We start from the raw sequence: 15,412 nt of genomic DNA, 5'->3' as shown, positions 1-15,412 counted from the left end.
GATTTGTTGTACATTATAAGGGCGAGTCTTATAGTAAAATAAGAGCACTACAACAGTGAAAGAGGTAAATTAGACAAAAATACTTGCAGTTTTGATGCAGAAAATGAATAAATAACATATTGTACTGTACTGTATTGTACGTATTAACATATTGTATCATCGGTTGCCAAAGGGTCAAGCTTATAGCTTATTATTGGCAACCGTTTTGTATGGTAATTCATAACACATGTACTGCAATTGTCACAGCTGTATTTGTAATCAAAATTGTTGAAATTGTAGAAACTAGCTATAATGAGTATCATATTTGTATATATTATGTTTATGTTGATAAAAAAAAATTGTAAATGATGCCATACAGAGAATAAATAATTCGAATCAAAACAGCGAATGAAGAAACTCAAATATTTTGATGAAAGTCATTTTCCTGGTCAGCATAACAGAAATAAACATGAATTTAAGCCACAAGGCAGGCACTCTTGTCTACATTTTGGGAACCTGGCACACTAGGTTACTGTATATGAGTTGACGCTACAGGAACCTTGCACATGTATACCAGGTTCCTGTAAGGAAAATTTAGGCCAGAATTCACGAAGGTGGTACAATTGGTACCATGGTTTAAACGATGGATTAAGACCATAGTTTTTTTATGGGGCACCAAGTGTCGCATGGCCTATTTCGTTACAAAATCAGGTATTTCGTAGACGAAATGATCACTTCGTTACGAGGTGTTATATTTCGTAATGAAATGAACATTTCATTGACGAAATGGCCATGTGACACTTGGCGCCCCATAAAAAACTACGGTCTCTGTCCATGGTTTAAACCATGGTTTCAATTGTACCACCTTCGTGAATTCGGGCCTTTAGGTTTGACAGAAGATTTGTAAAGATTCCTTAAAGGGGACCTCTAGATGATTTTCAGATTTTTACATCTGAACAACTCTGAATTAGCTATACTGAGTACAGAGTTTCAGAATTTATAGTGATTGAGATGAGGAATAAGAATGTTTTCGAAATTTATAACAAATTGCAATGAACAAGGATGATGACATGGCAGCTTCAACATAAGAATGCAAGAGTTGGGACTCAAGGAAGTAGAACAAAGAAGAAGGCATGCAAAGATTTTACACAGGTGAACTTGTAAGCTAGCAGTATTGTAATGGGAATTACTTTGCTACAATTTTGAAATATGTGAGGCTCCTATGTCGTCATCATCATTGTTCGGTGTAATTTGTTCACGGTTTTTCTAAGACCCTGTTTACAGTGCGAGGCTAGGCCGCGGCTCGGCTGCGGCCCAGCCCACCTTCATTTCAGTGTAAACGCGCAAAAGGCCAAATGCGAGGCCAAAATTGGCCTCGCATTTGGCCACGCTCTGGAGGTGGTCTCGGCCGCGCACGGCCGAGCCTGGCCTTTTCTCAGTGTAAACGTAAACTGGGCCAAATGCGCGGCCAATTTTAGTCTGGCTTCCAAACCTTCTGCCTGGACTATTTCGCTGTTCAGGATATTAACCCCCTCAACGTCGAAAACTAGTATAGTTTAAGGTGGTTTTGTCCTGCAAAGGATTTTTTCCATCGGCAAAGGCCTTTGCCCGAACGGCGACTTCGTCGCCACGGAATTCATTTGGCAAAGGGTCTGAAAACCAGACAATACCAAATTGCATTTGTTTACAAGCAGAGCGCCACTACGACAAAATATTGAAAGGTTTGAATCAAAAGCGCGGCCGAGCCCGGCAGTGTAAACGGACAAAATTGCGGGGCCCGGCCTCGCAATTGAGGCTGGGCTCGGCCGCGGCTCGGCCCAGCCCCGCACTGTAAACGGGGTCTTAGTATTGTTTCTCTGCTCAAGTAATACAATAAATTCCGCAAATCTACACATGGAGCTGTTGATTTATGTACTAAGTGATGCGAAATTATGAAAATCGTCTGGAATGCCTCTTTAATCTGGGGGTTTTGTCTGTCTCCCCCCCCCCCCCCATCCTGGGACAATGTGCTCCAGGGGAATGCCAAATTGAGGAATGGTGACCATTTGTACAAATACATGTATATATTCTATCACCCTAGCAAGAATACCTGCCAAGTTTGGTGAAATTTCACAATGTGTTTCAAAGAAAATGAAACTGTAAAATTTAGGTCCCAATTTAGATCCCCACGGGGCCTCGAATGGGACATGCCTGTACATACCACAAGTAAACTTGAAACTGCAGTCATCAATGTACTTACTAATAGCATTAACTTGGCTCTATCACTTCTAATTCTACAGAAGAAGATTGTTAAAGAATCCTGGAGTTTGGGCACTTGGGACATGATGTCCACCTGAACAAACTGCGATCCTATCCCCCTAGGGACGTTATATGCCAAGTTTGGCAAAAGCTATCATGGGCTCTCCAGGAAGAAGGTGAAAATGTAAAATCTTTACGAACGACGCACTATGCACACCGGATGCTGCATGACGAATGATCGCAATAGCTCACTTAAGCCTTTAGTTGGATGAAAATATTGAATTAAAGAGTCTCATGCAAATTACTGTTTATCTACTTCGAACCTGCTTAGCAAGTGGGATCACCACCGGAAATTCATAGCTGAGATATCAAGCCTTGAAAGTGATATGTTCAGCATAAGAAGCCCAATCATTTCATGCAAATGTATGTCTATTTTTGTCCATCCTTCTGACTAAATCCTTGCTACATGAGCCAAGTAAAATAAAAACCACAACCAGAATTTTCTTTAATCATGCAAACAAGATGTACATGTAGGCCATACAGAACAACACAAACCAATGTACATGTGTTGTATATAATGCCCCTAGTACCCTCATAAGGGCATTAAAATGGTAAACAAGAGACCTTTCACTCGCAAGGAAACTTCTTAAAGTGCCCTTTGCAAGAACTTCTAAATATATGGGTGATTGTTAAAATATCAAAATGATTAAAGAATAAACCAATCCAATCAGGAATTCATCTTTTCTCTCACTGCAATCATTTTACATTAATTTCCTTTTTGAAGGAAACTTCTTAATTTAAGGCATATAGATACATGTATGCATTGGCACATACTTTTTATAAAGCTACATTTACATGTTACATACACAGTAGTTATATTTAGTCATACAGAAGAGCAGCAATGCTCCCGGTAGTAGGAACTAAAGACTCTGTTAAAACGGGGGCCTTAACCCGTTGAGGACAAGTCCCGAGTTATTCGGGCAGGTGTCTATGGGAAATGTGTGTTGTAGCAAAATCAGTCCGTCCTCAATGGGTTAATGTGTTGATTTGCCCATTTAATTGACTATTTGAGAGCTTCAAATGATTACAGTGGAAGTTCCTAATAATCAAAGTGTATTGCAGCAATATGGTTTTAATGAAAAGGGTTCTCTTAGAATGTGGACAAGAACAATACATTATAATGTCTTAGAACAGCATATTTGACCTACCTTCCCATTCCATGTTCTGCCTTGAAGCCCATCCAACAGGGCACCAAGAAGAAGGCTTAGCTGGGAAGGCTGTATCCTAGAACCAAGCTTAGTTGCAACTGTGCTCATAGCACGGGCTGCCTGAGCCTTGCGTGGCCATGACTGTAACCTCAGGCACTCCTTGGTTATAGTCACAATCTCAGTCAGGTATAGGCGGATGCCACCCTCTGTGCCTGGAAAAGGATGCAATGATGATACCCTAGACATGTCAAAGGATGAATGTACACTGTTCCAGGTTGGATTTTGGAGTAAAACTTTTACTACAGTATCCACACAGGGTGGTGATTTGGCTCAGTTGGTAGCATGTCTGCCTCCAGATCCCCCTCCTCGGGGGGTCAAAGTGGTCACACCCTATGTATTCCTATGCATGGTGCCAAAAAGTGGGGGACCTGAAAAACCTGTTATGAGGAGAATCAAATAAAAACAAGATGTCAGAGACAATTTCAGGGTCTGTACATCAATGTTTGTGTATGACAAATCTTATGTCACTTAACAGAAACTACCTACATTTTAGCAACCTTTGAGAGAATGATAAATCACTGAGCAAAGTAATCAAGAGTTTACACAAGGCAAGCACCAAGTTGCGTCTTGCATCCATATAGCAATCTGTGAGTATAATTTTTTAAAGGACAAAGAACATGAAATATAAATCAAGAAAATCATATAAGGTGTCAAAGCAGAGGGAAATGTCTCCTGAACCAGTTTTTAAATGTAACTTATTAAAAGATATTCGCGCCACTGAGAAATTGCGAATTAAAACTGATTGATTCACTCCAGTGATTTTTGCCCCAGAACAGCTGTCTTTTTTGAGCCCTAAATTATTACGTCATGCAAGGCTCTTCACAGCTGCTGTGCGCATTGAACTGTTATGGCGTGTTTACACCAAGCATGATAAGGGCAACGGGTCGGGTTTTTGCTATGGTGTGCCAAAAGGAACCATGTCTGGTTCTGTTACAATATCACTTCTACGCTAATAATTTTGTTACAAGATTAATCTTCTACTGGTGATTTTGTTGCTGTTGATTTTAACATAAGAATAACATTTTGGTGATTTTGTGCTGAATTACTATATTTCTTAACAGAACCAGACATGATTCCTTTTGGCGCACCATAGCAAAAATCATGACGGTTGCCGCTACCATACTCGGTGTAAACGTGCCCTTACTACCATCCCTTTGGTTACTGATACTCAGTACACAAGCAGCTATAGGGTTATTGAGCACCGTACCAGTACTAGCTCCTATAGCTAGTACAGTGGATGCATTCTAGCTGGCCGGTCGCCAGCAGCAAGCTAGCAGCATGTAGCAGCAGAAGCTGTAAAGTGAGTTTTAGACGTAGGGCCTACGTCTCACAAAAGTATCAGAGTTCTTTACTGTACAGTAGGTAAACCTATTATATTTGTACAGACCTCCATACAGACACACTAAGCGGTCTACGGACAAAAGCCAAACCCAAGGTATTAAAGTTATCCGAATGTGAAATATATTTAGCTAGATTCCTGAAATTTCCACCGTTCAGAGGGTGTTTTGGGAGCACATTTTTTTTTTTTTTTTTTACTCTTAGGAGTATGACTAATGTTAGTCTAGATCTCTCACGTTAGCTCTATCAAGAGATCTACAGATCTAATGAAGATGGATGTGCAAATTTTTTGAGGGGATTACCCGATAGGCCTAACATTACGTGTTGATGGGACCTAGAACTAGATCAATATAACAAGAGATTTAGGCTGTCCAGTTCATAAGCTTACATTAAAACTGTGAGCACTTTGTTTATGTACCTCACAACATTTGATGTGTAAAGCTGATGCAATTCTTTAATGTTTTCTGTTTTTGTGGGCAGATATTTATGTAATTATACATGTGTATTGTGACTTGGGTCACAGCGACTGATGGCTGGAGTGAATGAAAACAAACTCAGGTCACCATGTAGATCTTAGGTCTAGCCATTTTGAGAGGAAATTATCCATTCCACTTTGATAATTTACTTCTCGAAATTCTATGCTACCGTAAGACATTTTTTTTTTTTACATTTCTGATTACAAAAACAATTCTATTCTACTTGACAAATTACGACAAAGAATGGTTGAGTCAGCCACGCTGAAGCCTCTCTTATTTCATTCATGTACGCTAAATGCCTAAGCTAAATAAAGCTAGAGCTCACATACTCGTTGGCCTATAATGTGTAATCAATAGGTCTAGAGCTCCACTGGAGATTCTAGTTGTCTTCATCTGAATTTTTTTAGGAAATGTGAAACTGCAAAAATAAAAATGAAACATTCACCTAGATCTAACATTAGGTCTGTATTCAATGCAGGCCTACCTGATTTTAGTTTAGAATCTAAACGTCCTATGCACGAATAAGTACCTAGGACTCTGATACAATGTACTCGCTTCCAGTTTCAAGCACAAGTTACCAGGCACCGACTGTTTGAGAGTCGAGATTAAGGCACAAAAGCACATTCCAAGTAAAAGTCCAAACGGACAACATCGGTATTCTTAGTTCTAAGCAAGATAGATGCAATAAGTAAAAATCTACACAAATTACAGTGTATATGGAACAATGTTCATGTACCTCCTTTTTTTTAGGAAGATACCTCGCTGAAATGTGCCTATGTATCATGTAGAATTCACGCTTTGAACCACGGCGCTGTGTAGCAACAGCACATCAGCGCAGGGCTGATTCGTTCCTTGCGTGACATCATAATTTTGGTCCCCAAATTTTTGCCATCAGATTGGGTTCTGGCGGTCAGAAAAGGGTCTTAAACACCACATCTCCATCGTTCTAGAGACTTTTTCACATTCTGAAACTTGATAATTCATATTCCTTGAGACTTTAGCTTTCCAGAAATGTATAATTCACTTTATTTATGGAAAAATTCTACCCATTTAACCAAAATGCCTACTCAATTATCTGTAAATATAACATCATAGATACCATAAAATTGGGTTTCTTTATTCTACTCTGTTTTCATGTTAAGTTAATCAGTATTTCACATTACAACATGGTAACACTGCAAATTCGCAGTTTCTTTTATTCTCCTCAAAAAGACTAGGCTATGAGGATTAACTCAGCCAAGTTCGCATATTTTGCTCAAACGCACAACCCCACCCAAACTGATCGATAAATTGCCAAATGCACAGTGCAATGAAAGCATCACTCCCCATTCCATTCCTCTCATATGTACATGTAGCTTGCTTTATATGGCGATGAAGTATCAAGTGGTGTTACCTATTGGATTTGTGAGTAAATTCTAATTTTTTGTCCCGGTCACTGGTTTGTGTGCAAATGACATTACATGATACTTGTAAGCTTTAATAACAAAAATCCCTAAAAAGATACATAGATTTGAAAAACAACGTTTTCCAAAAGCATGCCTGTTTTGCGGTCTCAAAATAATGTGGCACACAGGGGGTTTACACTGTGGTGCATTAAGAGTTAAGTGCCTTGCCAAAGGATACTGTTACTGGGCTGTGGGTTGAACTTCGAGCAAGAATGGAAGCTTGAGGTCTTATCCGCTCAGTCATGACAGCTTCTCCATTCGAACTGTTCCCCATGTCATTCTATCTAATAGTTTTTAATTGACCTCTACTCTTTCTAACGCATACCACTACCATTGAATATTCATAGTTGAAGTTACAGCTGGAATACAGTAGAACTGATCTTGAAGTTGAACCATTTTGTTTATATGAAGAATTGTGCATTTTCATTTCTATCCGAACAAACACATTATCGCACATTTCTAGCTAAAATTCTGGCCAGAAACAGAAATTTACGATAAAAATATATTGTCCATAGACCTTGATGCTTCACTTACACTATGTATCATTTCATGCACATAATTGTCTCTCTTTTTTCTATTTTTTATTTACTGATCTGAGCAAATTGCACTGATATATATGGACATCCGTAAATAATATTTTGGCTGAAAGACTTGAGATTTGATGTGATATTATCTGGCTTTAAGCACCTGGCGTTGAGTCCAACCAGACTTCCTCCCAGACACACTCTTTCTCATCTCCCCTGCTGTCTGTCTGTTTGGTTTGGTGCATGGCCAAGAAGGCCAGGGGCAAGGCCATAGCAGCATGCCTTTTTAGGATGTCTGGGTTCTGCCTGGACATAGCCTGCAGGGCTGCTCCGATTGCCTCATGAAGTCCTCCATCTTTAAACAAAACAAAAGGTTAACAACAGAAAGATTTACCCTGCCTGATGTAACCAAAATCATAGCTATAGCTGCATGTCTGAAATACTTGTGAATGCTTTTGTTGCCATTACAATGTAGACATATTACACTAGAGGTGTCTTGTCCTTTAATAATAGTCTTTAGCACTACTTGCAGTAAGAAGTACACATGCAATTCAGCATGACAAGATTCAGGACAACAAATATTCAAAAAAGACCTGTATGCTTTATCTGTGTGATATGATCGTATACAAACAAATACCTTTTGACTTAGATTGCAGGAAATCTTGTTATTTATATTAATAGTAATTCTGTAATGCCACTGTTTATTTTCTGCTGCTTGCAAAACTCACCATCTTTCTCCAAGTACCATAACTTCAACCGAGAGATTAGTTTCACGATGCTGCTATCCTTCGCAACCTACACAGAGTAAAATGAAATATATATATCTTGAGCGGATAAAAAAAAACTTAATTTGTGACCACGAGGGGAAGGATTAATTATCTTGTAATACCATAGCATGCCACCATAACAATTATAGCATAATGAGCTTATCACGATTTGTTTGTCTCATGTTCAGTTTTTCTAGCTGTAAGTACTTTCTGAGACTAAGAGGATATACTTGTACATCTTCAATCAGAACAAGTACATTGTACATTGATGAGAATGCTGCAGAGAATCTTATGAAGCAGTCCTCAGGGCACACAATTCACCATTTTTTTTTTTTCTATTTGGTCATTGCAATGATTGGCTACTGTAAATGTGGAAATTTTTGCGGTGTTGAAATTTTCGCACATTTTGCCCAACTGCTTGCACAAAAATAAAAGCATGTGAATATTTTTGCTTGCCATATGTTCTAGTAGTTGAGGTCTTGATTCCGCGGAATTAAAAACATGTGAAACTCTTCTCACCTGGCTAAGCACGAACAATTAGTCGCGCAGAAATATTCTCTTTTACAGTAATTGCATTACTGGCAATGATTGAGTTTGTTGATATTTCTGTTAGCTATTTCTTGCACAAAAATATATTTAACTGTCTACTCAGTTGCATTCCCTTCTGGTTCTGAATTAAATTCTGTTGCTCCCCTCAAAAAGAAAAAAAATGCAAGAAAGCTTGTGGATGCTTGGCTTCTGACATTTACTGACCTTCACTAGATGACCAATGGCAATGGCATTGTGTTTTCTCACTGCCATACTCTTGTCACTCAAGCCAGATAGGAGAGATGCCAAAAGTTTTCCTGCATGAGTGAAATGATTTTTAATCAAAACTACATTTTATGGTGACTGGTACATCTACAGCTGTATGCCTCCACAATATCACATAATTCTCAATATAGGTCTTAGTACATATTTCAAATGTGATATGACAATTTCACATGATTGGAAAATAGTCATTATCTGGTAAATATACACTAATTTTCATGACAAAGCTTTGAGATGTAAAATTTTCTTGCAGAAAATTCTATATACCATGTTTAAATACACTGCCATGTGTGGACATTCAATCAATACAAGGGTGTAGAGAAAATAGTATAAATTCAGCACAAAATAACAACAGTGTAATTATAGCATTTTAATCTGAACATTGACCCTTGGTCTTTGACCTCATGACCAAAAATTATAAAGAGAAACAGTGTCAGACAATTCATGTATATGTACAAAGTTTCATGAAGATACATGTACCTTGAGCCATTTTGGAGAGATCATGGAAAAACTGAAATTTCAGCATGTTCACTTGATCTCTAACATTTGACCTAATGCTCAAAAGCTTTCCCTTGTAAATCCTAACCTGGTAATACACTTGTACATGCATACACTAAGTTTCATGAAAATACCTTCAGGCATTGAAGAGATATATAGGGAAATGGTCAAATTTTAGAATTTGAACTTGACCCATAACATTTAACCTTGAGTGTGCACCCACAAGTTGATAGGCACAGCTTTGTCCACTGATACAGGTACATATACGCCATGTTTTGTTTTATTGTACCTCAAACGGTTCTTGAATTACACTGTCCACAAAATCAATTATGTTGTAGACTGAGGGACTAACAACTTAAAAGCATAATGCCTACAGTGCCACTTTGTGGCTGAAGCATAAAAATTGTGATACTGCTTTCACGTAATTACTAACCACAAACTCTCACCATGCCTGTCAATCAAGGATTCAATGGAAACAGTGCCATACAGCTGTACCTACACTTATCTTTCCCAAGCCTCTGAAAATGATTTAGAATCTGTCACATTTAATCAAAATCTCAATTGATAATCATAAGAATGAATAATGAAAATTCTGACTAGCAGACCCACACAAAGTTTGAGAGCTGTGAATAAGTTTGTTCAACAATGATACATGTATGTAAAATGACCAACTACACACTGACTCCAATATCTTTTCCTTGGATGCCTGCTTGGCAGAGGTGTAACAAAAGCTACAGTTGTATAAAGTATGCATGTACCATTACAAATGGTGAATGAGACAGGCCTTGGCAAGTACAGGGCAAGGTTGTTGTGTTGTTGTTGTTTTTTTGTCTTGTCTTGCTGTAAAAAACCTAAAAAATCTAGACAGGGTGGAACAATTGATACTCATTTAATCTTGAACCAACAAGGCAGTGAAAAACAGTTTTAAGCAAAGAGAGATACCAAGGGAGGTGCCATTGTTAGAAATTAACCATAACAATGATCATGCATAGAGTTCTCATTTCATGGTGCTGAAAAAGTGACATATATATGTAACTAGGACAATGTCACAAAACAAACTTGTCCGCTTCTAACTAACAATTAGCAATGTCACTTTAACAACAGAATTTGCACACTTCAATTAAAGAAAAAAAAATCACACTTTCTCATGACTCGTATGGATTTATGGTACACATTCATTACCTGCATGTGCACCAAGTTCTAATGGGCACTGGTGACTCAAGAGAATGAGAAGATTTGCACAGCCAGCCTGCCATAGTAATATTTGACACAGAAAACAAACATATTAGTGACTGAACAGCAGATAACCATAAAAAAAAACAAAAAAAAACAAATGCGACCAGTTTTATCAAATGCAGCTCACAGTGACAGGCACCTTGCCCAAAAAGTCAGCACTTTAACAAGAGTACCAACAAATGATATCAACTTGGGTTTCTTGCCCGTATGGATTTTAACAAGATGCTCACATGGATTTAACGAGATATGTCTGTTATTGGGCTGCATGCATAAAAAGAACCAATTGCTTGTAAGCATTTGCTTCAAGCACAAGCATGAGTTTGTCAGGCACAAGCACAAGTTTGTTAAGCAAAAGATCAAGTTCATGCAATTACTTACTAAATCCATATGCATAACCTTTTGCTTGTCCTGCACAAGCAATTGGTTGCCATTTCAACAAAAGGGATATCAAGCCTGTGCCAAAACAAACATTTTCTGACATAGCAGAAGAACTACAAAATGACACTCAAAATGCACACACAGACTCACACACACCTATATTCACCCGTATTCACACATATTCACGGCAGATTCCCATCACTTCCCAGACTGCTGCTTACAGTAGCCCGATCTGCCAGGTCGCACGTGGAGAGAGATCTCCATACTCTCCACAGATGTCAGACATCCTACCCGTTTCTCATCACATTTTGCATGCTAACCACTGGAAATTCCCCTTGTTGAAATGAAAAAGTTTTTGATACTTCTTAGGAGAAATTTCTTGTTGATTTATACCACTCCTGCACAACTCTGGTCTTTCTTTTATAAATATGAAAATGATGCTTAAAAGTGAACGTCCCATTAAGCGAAAGGTCAAGCTCGTTTTACACAGCTTGGAAAAACAAAAGCAATTGCTAGCAAGAACAAGCAAAAGGTCCGTTTTATGCATACAATCTTAAGCAAATGCATGGTATCTAAGCAATTGCTTGGGGGCAGCAAGCAATTGATTGAGTTCGATCAAAAGTTTTTGCTTGAAAGGAATTGTTGTTTTTATGCATACAGATTCAAGCAAAAGCGGCTAGCACCAGCAATTGCTATGTACTCTTTATGCATGCGGCCCATTATCTACACTTTTTTAAAGGAGGAGAATTCACAACAAAAGTGCATAATATTAAATTTGTTTAAGGTATCCTATGTCTTTGTTGTTGTGAAGGTTGACAGCATGAGAGCTCCTTTCCAGGAGAATGTAAACTCTGCCAACTGCAACAGCTCAGAGCTTGATCTGCGCTACGTCTTATTGTCTAACGCCGACAGCAAATGTTGACACTGCAGTCAGCATAATGTGTCGGAAACTGGCTAGAAAATAACCCTTCTGGCAAGGAAAAGAAATCCCTGTGATTATTTCCAAGGACTTACTTTAAGTTATTATTTCTAAGCATCAATGATGGACAGTGGATATATTTCAGCCAGGTTTGTCCCAATAAAGTAGTTCATGGTTTCAATTAAGCGGAGGAAATAACACATGAAAAATTTGTTACATCAAGTTTTGTTGCACTTAAGCGGGGTTCCTGATTAACAGGTGAACACTGTATGTTAATGTTGGATACAGATAGTACTAGTTTAGAAGCGCAAGCAGTGAACATGGCAAGAACTGTCTACATGACTTAATTCACAAATCCGATTTGCGCTGCAGCTGTCAAAATCAAAGTTAACTCCCCACAAATACTCTCACACTTTTCCAAAATCCTAACACATACAGGTAGGACTTGAAACAATGCATGCTGGACCTTCAGTCCCAATGAAGAAGTCCTCTATGTCAGATGATCCATGTGAATATTCTATCTTATCAGGCAGATTTCATGGAGATTGTTCTTTGTAATGTTCATTAGCACATCAACTTTTTTTTTGTTTTTAATATGCATCACATACACTCTGTATTGGGCTTTCTGTTGAAGTGGCTGCAAAAAACCACCAAAACAAAACAAAATAAAACAAAAACATTGTTGTAAAACAATAAATAACAGCGGGCCCAATAGGCTACCTTGTGGCATGACACAATTAAATTCTCTCAAATCAAAGTTATGACTGTTAAAAAAAAATGTTGATGATTAGTCAGATAATTCCTGAACCATTCCAAGGCCTTCCCACTTATATCATAGTGGAACAACTTAAAGTAATATATCATAGTTGAAAGTGTCAAAATGCCAAACAAAGGGATGGATGGACAATCTGAAAACATACAGCATAATGCCCCTTGCACAAAAAACTGTAATGTGTATTTCATTAGTCTACAAAAAAACAAAAAAGTTTACATATCAGTGTTGGGAATTTCTTTAGTGAGGTTTTCTCAAACTGTTCTAAAATTTGTATTGAAAATATTTGCAATGACCACAGAATTATCAATAATCTTATCATTATATCTTATTTCAGAAATGTACCAGACATTTTGATAGGATATATTCAGTGGTTGTTTTGATACATTCCACATACTTTACATAATATCGTATTTGTATCTCTGCAATTGCTAATATTTTTTCTTTTCCATAAGTAATATTCTAGTAAGAGAATGCATATATATAAAGTATATTTCATTTGTGCTTGCTCAGTTCTTTTCATTTAACATGCATAAAAATCAATTTTCCTATAGATAGAGCCAAGAAAAGCTTTGGTGTTGCTTTATATTCACCCATTTATCCTTTCTTTCGTAGATATTAAAATCCAAATGACTATTAAAAATATCCAAAAATTATTCAAAACAAATTAATATCATCACTATCAAACACCTATTCCAAGTTGGCATTATCTAAAGGAGCACGAAGGGAAGACACATTTTCTTGGGTTACTCTATGTCTTGCATAATGCTGGGGCGGATTGCTATTCAACTGGTCAAGTTTAAAGTGCATCATCACTAAAAAATTTTAAGTCATATCACAAAAAATTATTAAAGAGTTCAAATGGGCAAAAAAACTTTACAAAAGATATTATCAATTAAGGTACTAGACAAATGAATAGAGACACAAGTGGGCTTAGAAATAAGAGGAGCGAAAGAAGAATAGTTTACAAAAATGTCTCAAGAAACTCTACAGAGATATTATCCATTGTGTGTTTTACAATCACAAAACAAAAAGAAATCTGTACTAACAAATAAAGGGCCTCTATTAAAGCAACTCGGTGAGTAATGATAGAGAATCTTTGTTATTAGAATTTGGAGGTCTATTGAAAGTGCCTTTCACAATGTTTTTATTACCAGGAACACTCATCACATTAAAAAGTGACTTGACAATGTCATCCATTTTACTCAGCTCTTCACAAACAGTGCATTCAAAACTGCTTAAAACTAATTTCATTAGTTCCCACATGATACATTTTCTGTTTTTAAAATTTCATATTTTACACATCCATACCAGGAGAAATTTTGCAAACATCAAATTCCTCATGAACTTGCAGTCTTTGCTAATCTGCAGTATTTGCTAACCACCATTCTTTTATTGATAGCTCAGGATAGCCACCTTTGATGCCTTATATTGCTTTGCAGCAATAAAATATTGTGCATGGATTGAACAGCAAAACGTTTTTAGCCACATTTTTCAAGACAGGGGGTATAGTAGGCTTGCTTTAGAATGAAAAGGGAATGGACAACTTGGAATGACATTTCTGTATTCTGTTTGACACTCAATTTCAGAACCTTTTATCGAATATCTCTCAGGATGTAGAGCTTTCATGTGGTAAATTCCTTATCATATTGAAAGCTTACATATCAGACCAACAATACTGCAGATCAGAAAAAGGCACAGAAATTCATCTGCACATTATATGCATAACATGAAAATGATTAATAAAACTTTACATCAAACTACATCCAAATATCTTTAAATGTGCATCAACTTGATACTTTCATAAAATTATAAAATATAATAATGATTTCTATAAAATTAGTAAAAGTTGATTAACATTTCAGCAAACCAGAAATGTAATGCAGCGTATGTGTACTGCGTGGGAAAATGTTCGGTGATAAATTAATTTTGTGTGATTGTTGTCAACCTCCAAAATCTGTTGTAAATAGATATTTTGTTATTTGTTCACTGTTAGCATTATTTTGTAAGTTTGTCATTACCTGCCATGTGTCCAGAATAGGACCATGGACCCTGGTATTGTATATGTCATAGGCGTAAATCCCGGGGGATGGGGGGGGGGGATATATCCCCCCCTGAAATGGAGGAGGGGGGGATGGCCTGTACAATATCATCCCCCCCTGAAATTTGAGAAAAAAAAATTGAGGAAGCAGAAATGTGATTGCATCAATTTTGGCATATTGCATGACGTTCGTACGCCCGCCTTCAGACAGGTAACAGAGCTGAACAGTATTCTATCTTGTAGGATAATGTATACATAAGTTTCTCGAGCGCTCGCTCGCTTCGCTCGCTCGCGAAGAAAGTAATATCGACATAAGGTACTGTATGGTCCAGACGTTGACAACGTCAAATAGCATAGGCTTACATGTAAACATGCTATGACGCGAGCAACTCGGGACCATCTGCAAATTATGTACGAAAACAAACAAACAATAACAAAAAATATACCGCCATAATTGAATCCCCCCCCCCCCTCCATTTCCCGAATCATTCCTGAAACAATGATGACTCTGATACATGTATGGGCATACCCAGGGATGATCAGGGCGTCGAATCTTATATCTGGGGGGGGGGGGGGCAAATGGGCATTTGCCCCGCCCCTACGGAAATGTTGGGGGCAGACAAATCATTTGTCCGCCAAGCAATTCCCGAGATGAGTACAAATCTCGAACTTTCTTTATGGAAAATTGTCCAACTACCGCCAGAACTATGCACCGGATCGTTG

The 15,412-nt window shown here is 37.7% G+C and overlaps 1 protein-coding gene across 1 annotated transcript in view; it reads right to left on the bottom strand.

Annotated features, from left to right (window-relative positions):
* Positions 1-15,412, bottom strand: part of LOC139708116 (proteasome adapter and scaffold protein ECM29-like) — a 99,100-nt gene that overhangs the window by 59,880 nt on the left and 23,808 nt on the right. The window contains exons 5-9 of the mRNA XM_071620094.1: positions 10,526-10,592; positions 8,789-8,880; positions 7,997-8,063; positions 7,432-7,623; positions 3,426-3,637 (exon numbers count right to left, since the gene is read on the bottom strand). Of these exons, the coding sequence (XP_071476195.1) occupies positions 3,426-3,637; positions 7,432-7,623; positions 7,997-8,063; positions 8,789-8,880; positions 10,526-10,592 (630 nt within the window). The remainder of the gene's footprint in view (positions 1-3,425; positions 3,638-7,431; positions 7,624-7,996; positions 8,064-8,788; positions 8,881-10,525; positions 10,593-15,412) is intronic.

The sequence above is a fragment of the Diadema antillarum genome, unplaced genomic scaffold (genome assembly GCF_040938485.1).
Source record: "Diadema antillarum isolate AM-2024a unplaced genomic scaffold, OU_Dant_1.0 seq00001306_RagTag, whole genome shotgun sequence".
Lineage (NCBI taxonomy): Eukaryota > Metazoa > Echinodermata > Echinoidea > Diadematoida > Diadematidae > Diadema > Diadema antillarum.
The sequence above is the reverse complement of the archived record's forward strand: the minus strand, read 5'-3'. Positions and strand labels throughout refer to the sequence as shown.